General features: G+C 37.5%; 1 protein-coding gene across 2 annotated transcripts in view; it reads right to left on the bottom strand.

The window, feature by feature from the left end:
* lmtk2 (lemur tyrosine kinase 2) overlaps positions 1–18,229 on the bottom strand; it is a 47,081-nt gene that overhangs the window by 19,026 nt on the left and 9,826 nt on the right. The window contains exons 2-6 of one of the 2 annotated variants that reach the window (XM_048187041.1): positions 9,097–9,227; positions 8,817–8,967; positions 7,925–8,001; positions 7,298–7,416; positions 6,742–6,829 (exon numbers count right to left, since the gene is read on the bottom strand). In XM_048187041.1, the coding sequence (XP_048042998.1) occupies positions 6,742–6,829; positions 7,298–7,416; positions 7,925–8,001; positions 8,817–8,967; positions 9,097–9,227 (566 nt within the window). The remainder of the gene's footprint in view (positions 1–6,741; positions 6,830–7,297; positions 7,417–7,924; positions 8,002–8,816; positions 8,968–9,096; positions 9,228–18,229) is intronic. The other variant, XM_048187049.1, reaches the window with a different exon arrangement.

Here is an 18,229-nt window from a genome sequence, read left to right as displayed (position 1 = left end):
AAGAAAAAAGTCAGAATTGCGAGTTCATATCACAATTGCAAGAAAAAGTCAGAATTGCGAGTTTATATCACAATTGCAAGAAAAAAGTCAGAATTGCGAGTTTATATCACAATTGCGAGTTTATATCACAATTGCAAGAAAAAAGTCAGAATTGCGAGTTTATATCACAATTGTGAGTTTATATCCCAATTCTGAGAAAAAAGTCAGAATTGCGAGTTCATATCACAATTGCAAGAAAAAAGTCAGAATTGCGAGTTTATATCACAATTGCAAGAAAAAGTCAGAATTGCGAGTTTATATCACAATTGCAAGAAAAAAGTCAGAATTGCGAGTTTATATCACAATTGCAAGAAAAAGTCAGAATTGCGAGTTTATATCACAATTGCAAGAAAAAGTCAGAATTGCGAGTTCATATCACAATTGCAAGAAAAAAGTCCGAATTGCGAGTTCATATCACAATTGCAAGAAAAAGTCAGAATTGCGAGTTTATATCACAATTGCAAGAAAAAGTCAGAATTGCGAGTTCATATCACAATTGCAAGAAAAAAGTCAGAATTGCGAGTTCATATCACAATTGCAAGAAAAAGTCAGAATTGCGAGTTTATATCACAATTGCAAGAAAAAAGTCAGAATTGCGAGTTTATATCACAATTGCGAGTTTATATCACAATTGCAAGAAAAAAGTCAGAATTGCGAGTTTATATCACAATTGCAAGAAAAAAGTCACAATTGTGAGTTTATATCCCAATTCTGAGAAAAAAGTCAGAATTGCGAGTTCATATCACAATTGCAAGAAAAAGTCAGAATTGCGAGTTTATATCACAATTGCAAGAAAAAAGTCACAATTGTGAGTTTATATCCCAATTCTGAGAAAAAAGTCAGAATTGCGAGTTTATATCACAATTGCAAGAAAAAGTCAGAATTGCGAGTTTATATCACAATTGCAAGAAAAAAGTCAGAATTGCGAGTTTATATCACAATTGCAAGAAAAAAGTCACAATTGTGAGTTTATATCCCAATTCTGAGAAAAAAGTCAGAATTGCGAGTTCATATCACAATTGCAAGAAAAAAGTCAGAATTGCGAGTTTATATCACAATTGCGAGTTTATATCACAATTGCAAGAAAAAAGTCAGAATTGCGAGTTTATATCACAATTGCAAGAAAAAAGTCACAATTGTGAGTTTATATCCCAATTCTGAGAAAAAAGTCAGAATTGCGAGTTCATATCACAATTGCAAGAAAAAGTCAGAATTGCGAGTTCATATCACAATTGCAAGAAAAAAGTCACAATTGTGAGTTTATATCCCAATTCTGAGAAAAAAGTCAGAATTGCGAGTTCATATCACAATTGCAAGAAAAAAGTCAGAATTGCGAGTTTATATCACAATTGCAAGAAAAAGTCAGAATTGCGAGTTTATATCACAATTGCAAGAAAAAGTCAGAATTGCGAGTTCATATCACAATTGCAAGAAAAAAGTCAGAATTGCGAGTTCATATCACAATTGCAAGAAAAAGTCAGAATTGCGAGTTTATATCACAATTGCAAGAAAAAGTCAGAATTGCGAGTTTCATATCACAATTGCAAGAAAAAAGTCAGAATTGCGAGTTCATATCACAATTGCAAGAAAAAGTCAGAATTGCGAGTTCATATCACAATTGCAAGAAAAAAGTCAGAATTGCGAGTTTCATATCACAATTGCAAGAAAAAGTCAGAATTGCGAGTTTATATCACAATTGCAAGAAAAAAGTCAGAATTGCGAGTTTATATCACAATTGCGAGTTTATATCACAATTGCAAGAAAAAAGTCAGAATTGCGAGTTTATATCACAATTGCAAGAAAAAAGTCACAATTGTGAGTTTATATCCCAATTCTGAGAAAAAAGTCAGAATTGCGAGTTCATATCACAATTGCAAGAAAAAGTCAGAATTGCGAGTTTATATCACAATTGCAAGAAAAAAGTCACAATTGTGAGTTTATATCCCAATTCTGAGAAAAAAGTCAGAATTGCGAGTTCATATCACAATTGCAAGAAAAAAGTCAGAATTGCGAGTTTATATCACAATTGCAAGAAAAAGTCAGAATTGCGAGTTTATATCACAATTGCAAGAAAAAAGTCAGAATTGCGAGTTTATATCACAATTGCAAGAAAAAGTCAGAATTGCGAGTTTATATCACAATTGCAAGAAAAAAGTCAGAATTGCGAGTTTATATCACAATTGCAAGAAAAAAGTCACAATTGTGAGTTTATATCCCAATTCTGAGAAAAAAGTCAGAATTGCGAGTTCATATCACAATTGCAAGAAAAAAGTCAGAATTGCGAGTTTATATCACAATTGCGAGTTTATATCACAATTGCAAGAAAAAAGTCAGAATTGCGAGTTTATATCACAATTGCAAGAAAAAAGTCACAATTGTGAGTTTATATCCCAATTCTGAGAAAAAAGTCAGAATTGCGAGTTCATATCACAATTGCAAGAAAAAGTCAGAATTGCGAGTTTATATCACAATTGCAAGAAAAAAGTCACAATTGTGAGTTTATATCCCAATTCTGAGAAAAAAGTCAGAATTGCGAGTTCATATCACAATTGCAAGAAAAAAGTCAGAATTGCGAGTTTATATCACAATTGCAAGAAAAAGTCAGAATTGCGAGTTTATATCACAATTGCAAGAAAAAAGTCAGAATTGCGAGTTTATATCACAATTGCAAGAAAAAGTCAGAATTGCGAGTTCATATCACAATTGCAAGAAAAAGTCAGAATTGCGAGTTTATATCACAATTGCAAGAAAAAGTCAGAATTGCGAGTTCATATCACAATTGCAAGAAAAAAGTCAGAATTGCGAGTTCATATCACAATTGCAAGAAAAAGTCAGAATTGCGAGTTTATATCACAATTGCAAGAAAAAAGTCAGAATTGCGAGTTTATATCACAATTGCGAGTTTATATCACAATTGCAAGAAAAAAGTCAGAATTGTGAGTTTACATCAAAATTGTGTTTACAACACGCAATTGTGAGTTTATAACTCGAAATTCTGACTTTATTTCTTGCAATTGTTAGTCTATACCTCGCAATTCTGAGAAAAGAATTCAGAATTGTGAGAAAAGGTTGCAATTACTTTTTTATTTTTTATTTGGCGGTGGAAACAGGCTTCCATACATAAATATGTCTCCGCAAAACTAATCTAAATCTAATCTTCAATCCCCACGCCATTTGCAAATTTAACAGAGTTCACGTCAAAGAAAGCAACAGATATGAGCTGCATTTTATTTATCATCAGCCAATTTTAAGATCAAAGACTGCAACTGGAGAGAGAGCAGTAACAGCACTGGATAATTCAGTGTCACTACTTTTGATGAAGACGACTGAGTGTTGAGATTCAGGATGTGACGCTGAACTTTCAGTTTAATTTGCGGCAGTTTGCACGCAGAGAGATGCTCAGCTACTCCTCTGCGGTGATGCGTACTGCAGTAGCGCTGTCATATCTGGGCACCGGAAGGAGTTATAACACGCCCTGGCATATTTCGTTTTTACTATTTTAGAAAGATTAAGGATTACATATGTGGCTTCAACAACCAGATTTTTCCAGTTTCATCTAGTTTCATCTTGAATGTGAAAGATGTAATGTTTTTTCACGATTGAATAGCTATCCGATCAGAAAAAACACATGAAGTGACCAGGTATGCACGAGTTTCCACATGCATCAAAGTCATTTCGATGTGTGTGGAATATTTAATAGGACTTATTCGTGGTTGAATATCTCCAAAATTTATAGCATTTACTATGTACAGAGGAAAAAGCTGTAAGCTGTCAGTCAGTAACTTGTGTATGCGCGATACGCAGTGGTCGCTCTAATGGTTTGTGAGAGCTGCAAGATTTCATTGACTTGCGCAGTTTAATTCTCACACTTTGATAGTATTTATAACTCCTAACTTAATAAAACAAGCTGTGTTACTATGAGGAATGATTACCTCAAAATGTAGATCTGTATGCAGGTACGAGGTACTTTATCTGAATGGAATACATACACCTCTCACGCTTTTGTTCACGTGCCAGCGATTACCCCTCTGCGTGCCAGTGTTGGCACATGTGCCAGAGGTTGCCGACCCCTGCCTTAGAAGATGACATCTGTTTTTTTGTTTTTCACACTTTGCACTTGCACATGTATGACTTGTAAGAACACTGTGTGTCTTTATTGTGGCAATTTAGCATTGGTAATAGTAATTGATATGTAACTACATCTTGAAAATTAGAAAATTACATTTCTGAGGCAAGTCTGTTTCAATTATTTATTTATTTAATTTATAAATATATATATATATATATATATATATATATATATATATATATATATATATATATATATATATATATATAATATTTTGGTTTAGCTGCACAAATATATAAATCTAAAAAGTTTTGCAAAGCCTCAAGCCAAATTTGTTGGAAAATCACTCTCAAAATCATATTCTAGCTCCTAGTATCTTTTGCAGCATGGTAATAAAATGTACCAACGCAGCAAGATGTAAGAGTGACAGTGTCAGTAAAAGAATCCTGTTGCTTTATTGGGATATGAGGGAATCGGAGAGCTACCTACTGCATGCAGTTATGTGCCTCATATCCTTCTCAGGCACAAGTAGCGCACTCAAAATAGATCAAGAAAAACAGAAAATAAATCAAAGGGGAAGAAGCAGCCCACTGACAGACACTGGCTGTGCAACTTATGACGGATGCTGACCTAATTAAAGTGCTGGGAACAAATGAAGAAGTGAGGTATGCTGGAGTATCTGTGCTTTCATCAGACTTGTCCGAAATGAATTTGAGATGCCATATGTGGCTGTGAAACAAGATTCCACACCAGCCAATTCAGCTGTTTACAAGAGTGCAAGACAAGATGATCTGGAGCACTAGACAGATGCTGAAGAATTAATAAAAAAAGATGTTTTCAGGTATCTAATACATCACTAACCACAATAAGACATTAATAATGAGTACCAAACACAAATAAAAGCACTAAAGATTTTACTGATGCCATAACCAAGCATTACACTATGGCTGCACGATTAATCGAAATTAAACCGAATGAGATTTGGCAAAGGCTGTTCCATCTTAAAGCCAGAGGGCTCTCTCATGCAGAAACTCCAAATATGCACCGAAGAAGAAAGATAACGCACGTCATTCCAGGAAATCCCTATTGGCATCTCACTACCACTGTAGCTGAATAAGAAAAAAGACTGAAACGCTCTGATTGATTAAACATGACTTAAAGGGTTAGTTCACCCAAAAATGAAAATTCTGTTATTAATTACTCACCCTCATGTCATTTCACACCCGTAAGACCTTCGTTCATCTTGGGAACACAAATTAAGATATTTTTGTTGAAATCCGATGGCTCAGTGAGGCCTCCATAGGGAGCAATGACATTTCCTCTCTCAAGATCCATTAATGTACTAAAAACATATTTAAATCAGTTCATGTGAGTACAGTGGTTCAATATTAATATTATAAAGCGACGAGAATATTTTTGGTGCGCCAAAAAAACCAAAATAACGACTTATTTAGTGATGGCCAATTTCAAAACACTGCTTCAGGAAGCTTCGGAGCGTTATGAATCTTTCGTGTCGAATCATGATTCGGATCGCGTATCAAACCGCCAAACTGCTGAAATCACATGACTTTGGCGCTTCGAATCATGATTCGACACGAAAGATTCATAACGCTCCGAAGCTTCATGAAGCAGTGTTTTAAAATCGGCCATCACTATATAAATCGTTATTTTGGGGGGTTTTGGCGCACCAAAAATATTCTCGTCCCTTTATTAATATTGAACCACTGTACTCACATGAACTGATTTAAATATGTTTTTAGTACATTAATGGATCTTGAGAGAGGAAATGTCATTGCTCCCTATGCAGGCCTCACTGAGCCATCAGATATCAAAGTCCGATGACCTCAACCAAAATGAAATGCTGTGGCGGAACCTTAAGAGAGCTCTGCATAAACAGATGCCCATAAACCTCAATGAACTGAAGCAACGCTGTAAAGGACAGTGGGCCAAAATTCATCCATAATGATGTGAGAGACTGATAAAGTCTTACAGAAAACGATTACTTCAAGTTATTGCTGTTAATGGTGGTTCTATAAACAATTGAATCATGGGGTGTACTTAGTTTTTCACACATGGCCTCTCAATTTTGGCCTTATTATCCCCCTGTGGTGAAAATCAAGTTTTTATGATGTTTATATGTCTATGTGGTGTATTTAATGATGTGCTTTAAGAAACCATGTGCAAATTCATCGGTCAACACCATTGCTGAGTATTTTCTCCTTAAAACTGCAGTGAACCAAATAGTCTCAAAAACATGGTTTGAAATTGCTGGTGTTTCTGACGCCACAAACTACCTTGTAACCAATCACGTCAAAGCATGATCGTAATTGAGTGGATCTCTGAGCTAGTGGAGGCGGGGCTCATTTGCATATTCATAGAACAGACTATACTAAATGAGGCAAGGGTGTAGAGTTACATTCAAGCTATTTTAAGATATGAAGACATTTTTTAAGGAAAAAAAACATTTAAATATGTCATTTCGGTGATCAAAGATGAGTTTTAAGGGATAAAATTATTGACTACAGGGGGACTTCAAATAAATAATGACATTGTAATATGTCATGTATTGTTGTTCATCTGAGGTTGTACTTACCTACATTTATAGACACACTCACATATACATATACACTTACCAGTTCACAGTACTCAAAGATGAGCAGGAAAGGAATGGCCTCCACACACTGACCAAGACACTGCAGTATGTTGGGATGCTGAAGAACCCTGTAAAGACGCAATTAACACAAAACATTAAGTCCAGCCATATATAACAGATTCTGCTTGCATACAATAATATGCAAAGACAACAAGAGGCACTGCTCATGTCTGTAATGAAAACTGTGCAGGACAATTACATGCTGAAATTTAATACTTACAGTTAAGTGTCAGATTAAAAAGTATAAGCAACAATAATAGTGATGGTTGCCTAAGTAAACACCACTAATAAAAGCATAGCCTAACATGATTACCCCATCACAAGCCAACCAAATCCCAATGGATAAACTCAAGTCCCGCCCTACATAATTGGGTGGTTTGAGCTTCAAAAGCACCATAATGGTGTAATGCTTTAAAGTTGGCTTAGTTACAGTAAAAAAAAATGAATCAAATTTACTCAAACTACTGAAATAATCACTGCTAAAATGACAAACACTTATCAAACCTAATATAGAAGAACGATGAAGGCCCTCTCACCTGTACGGGTCGCCCTGCTGCAGGAACTCATTCTGCTCTTTGGAGCTGGCGTTGGCCTTCAGCTCTTTGACAACGGCTTGGGCGACTGCAGGGTCCACATAGATCTCACTGAGCAGAACCTGTCAGAAGCAGACAAACAGAGAAATTACTTTGATAAAGAACTGATTCAAGACTGCCAAGTAATTCAGACAGGAACTGAGTCCTTCCTGAAAACAAGGCCTGTTAGGCGGACCACAGCGCAGCAGGTGGCTCAGATGAGGATGTTCCCATGGCTCAGCTAGGCAGGAAAAAGCACCAGGAAACAAGGTTTTCCCTTAAGTCTTAATCTTGGTAAACACATCCACACACAGGCTGCGGGAGGACAGCTTGAGTGCCCTATAATGCTCCCTCATACACGTCAAACTCTGGCCCCTGAGGACCCCCGGCATAGAGATGAGAGCAAGTACCAACAAGATCACGAGATGTGATTATTTAAGATTAATCCTCAGGCGAAATTGTACATTTGTCCTTGACAAATTTTTAGAAGTCAGTGTTTTGCTTTCACACAATATGTGTCGCAAGACACAAGTCTATCAATACACCTTCACACTTTCAGTGTACAATGTAAACAAAGGAAGTCAGGCTTACCTTTCCAAACCAGCCGTTCCCAATCTCCTGAATGTAACTGAGAGAGTGTCGTGCCACGTGAGGACCCGATGAGACGTCTAAAACACCAAATATTAGACAAACATGGAGATAGGATCAATGTGAGCAAATAAACAGCAAATGCAAGAAATAGGAAAAAAAGTCAGCTAGTCTGAATATAAAGCTTAAAATGAGAATGAAACCTCCCGAAGAGCAAAGTCATGAGAATCTATTACTCCTAAACTGCTTATGTAAAGCTGACCCTTCATTAATCACAATACTTTTTTTATTTTCAGAACTATGTTTGGATTATAAAAGCGGTAAAACTATATATAAACTCGCAGTTGCGAGTTATAAAGTCAGAGTTGTGTGGTATAAAGTCGCAATTGACTTTTTCTCAGAATTGCAAGTTTATATATCGCAATTCTGACTTTTTTTTTCCCCCCTCACAATTCTGACGTTATATCTTATACTAGGGCTGGGCGATATATCGCACGAGATTGTCACGCGCATTTCGTCAGTAAAGCCGGTTCTCTGATTACCGCTAAATCGCCATCACCTGCTTTCAAATGGAGCGGCATTTAATAGACAGAGCCGTAGTTCACTGACAAGCCACGCAATATCGCGTTCATATCGAAGGCGATTCATCTGCGATAATGAACGCGATATTGCGTGTCTTCTTAGTGAACTACGGTTCTGTCTATTAAATGGCGCTCCATTTGAAAGCAGGTGATGGCGATTTAGCGGTAATCAGGGAACCGGCTTTACTGACGAAATGCACGTGACAATCTCATGCGATATATCGTGCAGCCCTAACTTATACTATAAATATTTGTACTCAACACATTGGAGTGCATTTGCAGATTGCTGTCAGGGGAAGGTACATGCTTCTGACCTGACATGCGGGGCAGCTGGAGGTGAGGGGGTCCAGGGAGGGGCACAGGTGGAACAGCCAGTGTGTAAACCTCCGCAGGCGACTGCATAGAGGGAGTGTCCTCCGCTGGGGGCGTAAAATCAACCTCATCCTCAAAGTGGTCATCAAACTCCTGACAGATCACGAATCACATGAATATTAGTGACAATCAAGAAATCCTCTTGAACTGTTGAACAGAAATGGCTACAAAACAATCTACAGACTTCAGAGACAGAAAGATGCAAGAGAACATTTCACTCACCTTAAAGTTGATCTCTTGCTCTTTGCAGCAGGAAGCACAGTTGAGCAGCAGAACCACGAGGGCCACCAACACAGCCAGAGACAGCAGCAGTGGGATGGTCAGAGAGAAATCCACATATCCAGCAGCCTCTGCTGAACACACAAACACCTGATTACAGCTCAGTGCGTTACACAGCGGACGGATGCTAATGGAGTGATAATCTCTCAGAGGGAATCCCGTGTGTAGTATACAGTATTTGAAATGAGAGAGACCACACACTCACTCATTTAATCATTCCTGTGCCCCAGGACACTGATCTGCTTAGGTTTCTAGAGTAACAACACAGCAGGTCATCATCGAGAGAAGCTAAAGGCCTACTTAACACCAAGAACTGATTATAATGGTAGCAATTTAGTTCTGACACTTCACATCCGATAGACACACTGTATGTATTTTACAGGCTGTATGGTAGCAATTAAGGGCTGCACAATATAAGAATAAAAACTGATATCGCCATGTTTTGTTTTTCTCCATTTATATTATTGCATATACATATACACGCACATACATGATACTGGAATTTACAACTTTGATACCTTTAAAAATATCGATATTCAATACTATTTTCGATATCACAGGGAAAACTGCCATACCACCATACAGATTTGATATTACCTCATAATTGTTTGATAATTTGGGTAATTTTGTTGTAATAGCTTACACACAGCACAGGGAGGCTTTATTGAACTACATTTACAAAAAAAATACAAAATTAAAGTAATCAAATGTAAAATAACACTGACTGGACAGTCATTCATTGTAAAAAAAATTTAATTCAGATTAATGCTTACAATTAAAGTTACAAAAGTTATTCAGTCAAGAGCAGCGGGTGATTTTCTTTTTGTCTTTTCTTCTTTTATTAACATGACAGAAAGCAGCAGATTTATTAGGCTGCTGTCACTTTAAGAGCTTATGCACTGATCCAATATACTGTTACACAACATGCCATTTCTCTCAAATATTTGTGTTCCAAACCTTAAGGCCCGTACACACCGGGACGAATATCGCACGCGTTTATCGTCAGCGTTTTTCGAGACGTTTTTTGTGTTCACACCCAAGCGATTTTCACCGGCGATGCGCCGAGTTAAAGTGCAAATTCATTCCCTGACAGTATGTGGCGCTTGTGCTTAACGGTAGTGCAAATAAACATATGATATTAATAAAGTTAAAGAAGATAAAAAAAATGCATATATAAAATGGCATAGGCCTACATATATATATATATATATATATATATATATATATATTAGTCAGAAACGGTAGTGCAAATATGTCACAATGACAGTAGTGCAAGTGAACGGTAGTGTAAATAAACATATTTATGAAACAGACATTCTCAACTATATTTCTTGAATGTAAAAGAAAAAAAAAGTAAAAATACAGAAATAATACACATCTGTGGCAGAGCACCCATAGTGTGCATCTCAATCAGCTCTCTACTTCACTAGTCAGGGCACTGATCAGGGAGTCGGCCACATTCATTTACATGGTATACTGATACACGACCTAGGAAGCTAGGGAGCTGTTTGAGATGCAGGAATAGTTTGTAGGGGTCTTCCTCGTCTACTTACTTTCTCTTCGTCGTCTTGTGTGCTCGGCAAGACCGTTTTGTGCTTGAGCGCCACCAAGTCGTGTTTTACTGTAACTTCAGCAGCTCCAGGCACGTGAACAAAAGCACCAATCTCATTGGTCGGCCAATTTTTTAACGCGGCGCGTCAAACCAAAAAAACGAACCCGAGGCGTTTTTTTAAAAAACTTTTACGCCTCGCGTTTTTCGCGTCGGTGTGCACACTCACATTGGCGCCCGTTGTTTAGTCAGGAGGCGTTAAACGTCGGCGAAAATCACGCGCGATATTCGTCCCGGTGTGAACAGGCCTTTACTGTATATACTCGCCAAGATAGGCATTTTGACATAATTTTGTATGAATTTGTCCGGTTATGCGCAATAAGCCATGAAATAAGTCAATTTAGTTCTCGCAAACTATTTGAGAGGCAGCTTTATGAGCATGCCACTTATATAGATCAGTGGTGTGCGCGCTTTTGATGTGAGAGCGAAACCTGCAGGAAAAATTATGCACAATACAAGCACTATACAACCTTTTTTTCCACACAGCCCTAGTAGCAATTATAGAAATTATTGATTGCAATAAAGACGAAGCTACTGGGACTGTTTAAGAAATGCCGTGTATGTAATTAGACACGCACACGCATTATTTTTTTCCAGTACTTCAAATGTTATTTTTAATGTGATGACCACAAACATTGTTTATTCTTCTGAGATTGTCGCATTTGTAAAACCGAACTATTCAAAATGTAGCAAATCCAAAATTTGATAGAAAACACTAATTTAAAAATAAAAAAGACTGTAATTACAAACCAGCAGGTGGCAGCAAAGTGGAATTTATTTGCGCATATATCAGCCATTTCCTCTAATGGTTTTTCGCTTAGTTTTGTTTTTGACTAAATATTAAACATTATAAATAACTAGGTTTAAATATACATTTCGTCAATGTGAGGTATGAAGTCCTCACAAAATCTTATGAAAAACAATAACTTTTCTTGTGAATGAATTACACAGAAAGCGAGCACCACACTTTCCCTTTGTAATTACAGCAACTATCAGTCAGTGCAGTGTGATTTCATCACACTTGTGAAAACACACATTTTATTCAATTAATCTAACTAAAGTGCACAATAAATATTTAATTCTGATGCTTTTTTTCCACACAAAAGTGTGAAAACTGATGATCGAATTGAATATAGCTGAGGAGGAACACTGAGGTATGTCTTTATTTATTTATTTATTATGTCGTCTTACGTTTGAATAACAAAATAATGCTATGTCTGACTATTCAAGTGACTATATTCTGATTATAAACTAAGTATTCCACTACTGCTTAATACACCAGCAAATGACATCTCACCGGAAGTTTTCCAGCTAGCTTATATTATTGCAGAAGTTCTAAAGAACATTCCGTGCATTCAGTCAATATTGATTCACAGCCCTAGTAGCAATGTCGTAATGTGCTGCATTAATACAAAATTTAAATGAAGTGTGGTCGCACAATTTGCAGTGGCTTCAAATAAGGCTTATCGAGTTCATTTTATAATGTATTTTCCTTTTTTTGCAGTGTACTTAAGAAACCGATTATATGAACAGCTCAGCAGACAGCTATAATCCCCAAAAACATGCTACATGAAAGAAAGAAAGAAAAAAAAGGTGCAGGGTGAATTTTTGCACTCAATGTGAAGAGGTCTCTCTCTCTCTGAGGGATTATGGGATGAGTCTGATCTCTCAGTGGCCTACACACAAACCATTTGCAGGACACTGTGCTCTGGACGGGTCCAACAACAGTTCAGATATCAAGTGTTGAAAGGCTGGATGTACTTCAGCACCTGTTCTGTCACTACAACACCATTAACACTGCTCTCCATTCCTCTCATCAAAACAAAACAACTCTCTGGGGTTCAGAAGAGCAGGCAGTATAATTGGTGGCAGGAGAGGTCAGTAAGACAGATCTGAGATCAGATGAGTTGGGCCACCAGTGTCACATGTGTCTGTGCATGTTTGGCGTGTTGCTAACCCAGTAGTTTGTCTTATGCAATTAGATGACAAGGATGTGCATGTATGGATAATATGCTAAGATGAATCTTTCATCAGTGGCTGGCATGATCTCCCATAATAGCAATAAATGTGGCATCAGTAATCCTACAGGCCACACACAGAACCGCATGAAACACGAGCAGCAAAGGACTGAGCTATTTTAAACACTTACTCATAAAAGGTGGTTTGCAGTACAGGGTCGTTGCTCGATAGTAAACTTTCATTCTACCATAATCTCACATGTAAGATTCATAACTATTGATCCTTCCCTGACTTTCGTGTATGAGAGACAGATTTTCCAGATTTAAACATCAGTAACAGCTTTAGAGTTTGGAAAAGATCATTTGATCATTTTTAACTATAATTTACTGTTTTAGGGGTGTAACGGTACACAAAAATGAGGGTTCTGTACATACTTCGGTTTTAAAGTCATGGTTTGGTATGTTTTCTGTACATTTAGCAAAATACATTTTAGAATTATTCCACTCCGATTCTGTTTGACGCACATATATTTGGCCCTGTTTACACCCGGTATCAAGATCCGTTTTGGTTGATCAGATCACAAGTGGACGATGCTAAATACAGGTGTAAATTGGGTCTAAAATGTTTTGAGCTTGTCCACTTTCGACCACTTCCAGCGGTAGTTGAAAACGCATTCGACCGGATTGCTTTCGTAGTGTAAACACTCGTGGTCGTCTGTGTTCGAACAGCCACTAAAGACCACATACTCTTCTGACCTAATGTGTAAACATTATGGGGAAGTGCTCTAGCCAGACGGGATTTAATCTTTGTCAGCTGAAGACCCAAGATTGGCACAATGTTCTCTCACCATTCCTAATTTCTAACACGGTCTTGCGGCTGTCAGAGCAGAAACAGTTTTTCTGTTGTCTCCGGGCATGTTTATATGGAAATTGTGTGAGCTTATTTCATCCATTAGATCAAAAGATCTGAAAAAAAAAAAAAACATATTTACCCACCCATAGACCCTCCCCTCAAAGAAATCAGGACAGAAGTGGTTGAAAATGGATAAAAGAGACCGATTTAAACACCAGGTGTAAACACGAATGTGTCTTCCTCATTTACTTGTGACCCGATCAACCAAAATGCATCTTAATACCGGGTGTAAACAGGATCCAAACTTTTGAATGCTATATATTTGAAGAGCTCAGATGCAAAAACCTCTAAGTCCGTCTGATGGTTCTTTTTTTTTTTTTTTAAATGAGCATTTTTTTTACCAGGCTCTTATGTTTAGGTTCGGTAATTTCACTTTAATGGCAATGAAAAGGTTATTAGTCAGTTAGTGAAATGCATTATTTTCAAAAATGTCTCTTTAGACAATTCACTGGTATTTAACAAATTTGACTGTCTTTTGCTGCAAAACCATGTGTGCTTTTTTGCAAAAACCTCTAAGTCCAACTCTCTGAACAACAACGCATATTAAAACATCCATTTCTGTCAGTTTTACAGCAGCAAAAAGGAACACTGTTGTGTTTACTTGATACTCGCAAAATCCTGTCATTGCCGCTGTAACGATGGACAAAACATGATAAAAACTTGCAGCTCGGCAAATGAAAGTCGGCTCATACGCACACCGTCATTCATCTTAAAATCAAATTATTCCATTGGCATCCTCCGACTGGTACTTCTGTGGACTTAGAGGCTTTTGCTAACAAAGAGAAGTGGCGTTTAGTGATTTCTACAAACTAACCGGTATTTCTGAATGGGCTGCTGCTGGGATTTTGCAGATTTGAAGCAAAAGTATTTGATGAACATATACTATGTACATCTGAACTCTTCATTTATACATGTATAACTGGCAATTAAAGAAAAAAATTGGTACGGTTCTTTCAGTTTGGTATGCATGTGTACCAAATGAATACAGTGTTGTTTTAACCACTGCAACTTCTCTGTGTGCATAATGTGATTTCAAACTCAGAATTTACCCCTATATATCGTTTATATCAATATACTTTGATGTCACAAACCCATCTGAAAAATAACAAAGGATAAGCGCTGTTGGATACGTGCACAATCAAACATGAGATGTGCTTTCCTACATGTTGTATTTTTTTGTAATTGCCAGTTCCTAAATTAAACCCGAGCTGCAGAAAATTGCTTATGCGAGATGTTTGCAGAATGGGAGTTACCATCCAGCCACATCCCTTTGACTGTAATGTACACCTGAACTCCTCAGTGCAGAGTCAAATGACATTATAATCTAACCCTGCAATTACACTGAGAGCTCTGGGATGTACATGAGAGACCTGTTGCATGGCAGCCAGGAGAGACAAGAACACCCAGGCACATACAATAAACCAAAGTTAGCTCATTAGAACACAAACACCCAGTAACACAGTAATGTGACAACCGATTCTGCAGAAAGGACACCCACCTACCAAAACACATGACATTAAATGTAATTGTTGTTTCCAGAACTTTAACACGTTTTTTTTTTTTTTTTTTTTTTTAGATAATATGGGCAATACAAGCTAATCGAGTTGCTAAGGTACAGCAAATCTGGTAGTGGCGAGTTACCATAATTGTCATTTTGCAAGACTTTTATTTTTAAGACTTTTATCGACAACAATTTATTTCAAATGACAAAGAATGACGTGAAACCCACATTTTATGAATTTTATAGAAAATATGTTTACTTTTTACTTGATGGTTACACTACAGTATGTTTAGAGTCAATAACTTCTACGAACTTGACAAACATTTTAAACTAGATTTTTAAATGTCCTTTTATCATGAACACTTATGTCATCGACCCACAAACAGATATGTCTTGACACTTTGACACCAGTCCATCTCCAAAAATTGCCAGACATGAATGCGTCTCCGGTTGCGAATATTTCTTACATGAAAAACCTTTGCCACCAAACGTGTTAAACTGTTGGTATCCATCGTTCTTGGTTACAGGTATGAGATGCTAAAACATTGCTATGATTATCCCTACGTCAAACACAATCACAATTACTGGAACGACCCCTGCACTCCATATACAGATGCAAAATGTTTATTCAGGAGATTCTTTACCGCATTCCAATATAGTTGTCAATCACAAACATTTACAAATTTTATGCACATTTTAAACAAATTGTCTTACGGTAAAGTCAATTCACTGGGGTTATTTCTCTCGATCAAGGGCACAACCAGTGTTGTCACAGTTGTTTTTCATGTCTGTGGGTTGAAGCGACCCCTGATAACATGATATTTAGCCCCTTGAATGCAAATTTTACCAGGGGAACTCCAACAAAAACGCGGATTTTAACCCCCAGAACGCGATTTTTACTGGGGGACCCTGCCGAAACCCAATTGAGCTAGTTTTGGGCTACTTTTGAGTAGCAACTGGGTGGATTTTGTTGTGAAAACCTGGCAACCCTGGGCACAACAGTTCATAGACTGCAGGGCGTGAACGTACAACTTTCCGACTGTCGGCTATAACACACAACTGTGCAGAAAGGAGGTCAGAGGTTTAATTATTAATTATAAATGGTGCCTATTCGAGTGACAATTACAGACATAAAGAACTTGAGCAAGAGTGCACTACATTACTTATTTCTTGAGTTTGGGAGTAAATCAATAACAGTGTTGCATCATGTGCTCTGAAAATTAAACAATCAAAGGCCGAAGTGTCAATGCACCATCTGAAACCAAGTGAGAGCAAAAGATGGCAAGGTTTCAGCTCAGTAACTGCAAAGGTTAAGAGGGGTTGAGAGATGTCTTGATCATTACTGTGGTCAGTGCTAGTCTATCAGACTGCTGCTGCTCCTCCGATGAGTGACAAGCAGTGGGCAGGAGCACAATCACCTCCCCATTTGTTCTTCTTATCTGAGTCATGAATTTATATCATGACTTGGCAAGCAGCACAAATTATTCAACTGCTTCCCAGGCCAATAAACACCAAGCTGCCAGCTCTTATTTCGGCTCTCTTGCATAATGAAGCGATGTTCGCTCACACACAAGTGGAGATGACCCAATTGGACAGGGTGTTCTCTTCTCAATTTGGCATACGTGTGGATAGATTCAGGTGAAGTTTTAGACGGTCACTTGAAAACAAAACTCGTAGTGTTAGCTAGTGCCTTATGGGTTTCAAGTAAGAATGACACTATCATCCAATAAACGACTACCTGATAATATGAATACTAAGGTCTAATTGGTTTAATTTTAACCCAACCAGCATTTATTTTAGCTTAAAAACCCCACGAAACAAAACTGGAGCTCTGAGGCTTCCATTAGCTTTGAGATCATTCATATCAGACAAATGAAAGTTTTAGCAGTCACACTTTAGATTAGGGCCCAATTGTCACTATTAACTAACTATTAACTACGACTTTTGCCTCAATAAACTCCTAATTACTGCTTATTAATAGTTAATAAAGGTAGTTGTTAAGTTTAGGTATAGAGTGTTGCAACTATGACACATTTTTGTAGGCCAAAACCCAGAAGTGAATTAGCATTTTAACACTTCTGGTTCCATCGTCCCAAAGTCAATGGCTGAAATAAGGTCTGTGGTGAACACATGCTCAAGATACATCCACATTTCATTCTACAACATAAAATACATTAATATTAACCTACCCGTGTTTTTTTTTAAGCTGTTTTTTGAAAATGACGGTTGCTAACAAGTGGCTAAATCGGACTACAGAGGCTGTTGGCGACATTAAACGTCGTCACACCGAACAGGTAAGCTCAGTCTGCTTTTACAGCCTAGTTATGCTTAGAACTGCGCTCTTACACACTATTCTAATTCAAACTTTTAGGGAAAATGTTTTTAGATAAAGACTTGTCGGAAGCTTGGTCATAGTGATGTTGGAATTGTGGGACCGTGGTGTAGTTCTCTTATAGCTTACCTTTAGCTTTTGGCTTCTCGTGACTGCATTTAGGCTTCAAAATTCATAAAAGTTGAACATTTCATAAAAATGATCTTCATGGACAAAACACGTAAGTATCATAAACTTTTGTTGATCACAGAGCTTATTTTCTGCGATAATCCAAAAGCCTCTGGGAAAATCCTAGGGGAGTGACAAGATCTCATGCCACAAGATCTCACGAGATTAAAATGTGACAAGATTTCTCATCGAGGTGAAAAGCTGTCTCGTGGCACGGAGTGTGAGGGTGACATTAGGATAGCATATGCCACCACTACATTTACATTATGCCTCCACTGTCGTTTTTATTTTTATAGAAATAAAAACCATTTAATTCAGTTGGATAACGGTCGCTTCAATTCCATCCAACTCATCCAACACGAGCTGCCGAGTCGTATATAATGCAGCAGGAATCAGAGTTCAATGATCATGTGACGACAGCAAGTGACAAGATGACTGACAAGACCATTGCGGAGGATTCGTTGCACAACAGAGCTTAAGCGTATGACAAATGTCTTATCTTGTAGAATCCGCACTCAGCACCGGCGCTCCCGATTCTCCGAATGCGTATGATTGCGAAAGTAAAACAATCGCTTCGAGATCACCTGGCCAACGA

The sequence above is a fragment of the Megalobrama amblycephala genome, linkage group LG1 (assembly GCF_018812025.1).
Source record: "Megalobrama amblycephala isolate DHTTF-2021 linkage group LG1, ASM1881202v1, whole genome shotgun sequence".
NCBI lineage: Eukaryota > Metazoa > Chordata > Actinopteri > Cypriniformes > Xenocyprididae > Megalobrama > Megalobrama amblycephala.
This window is presented reverse-complemented; position numbering and strand designations above follow the sequence as displayed.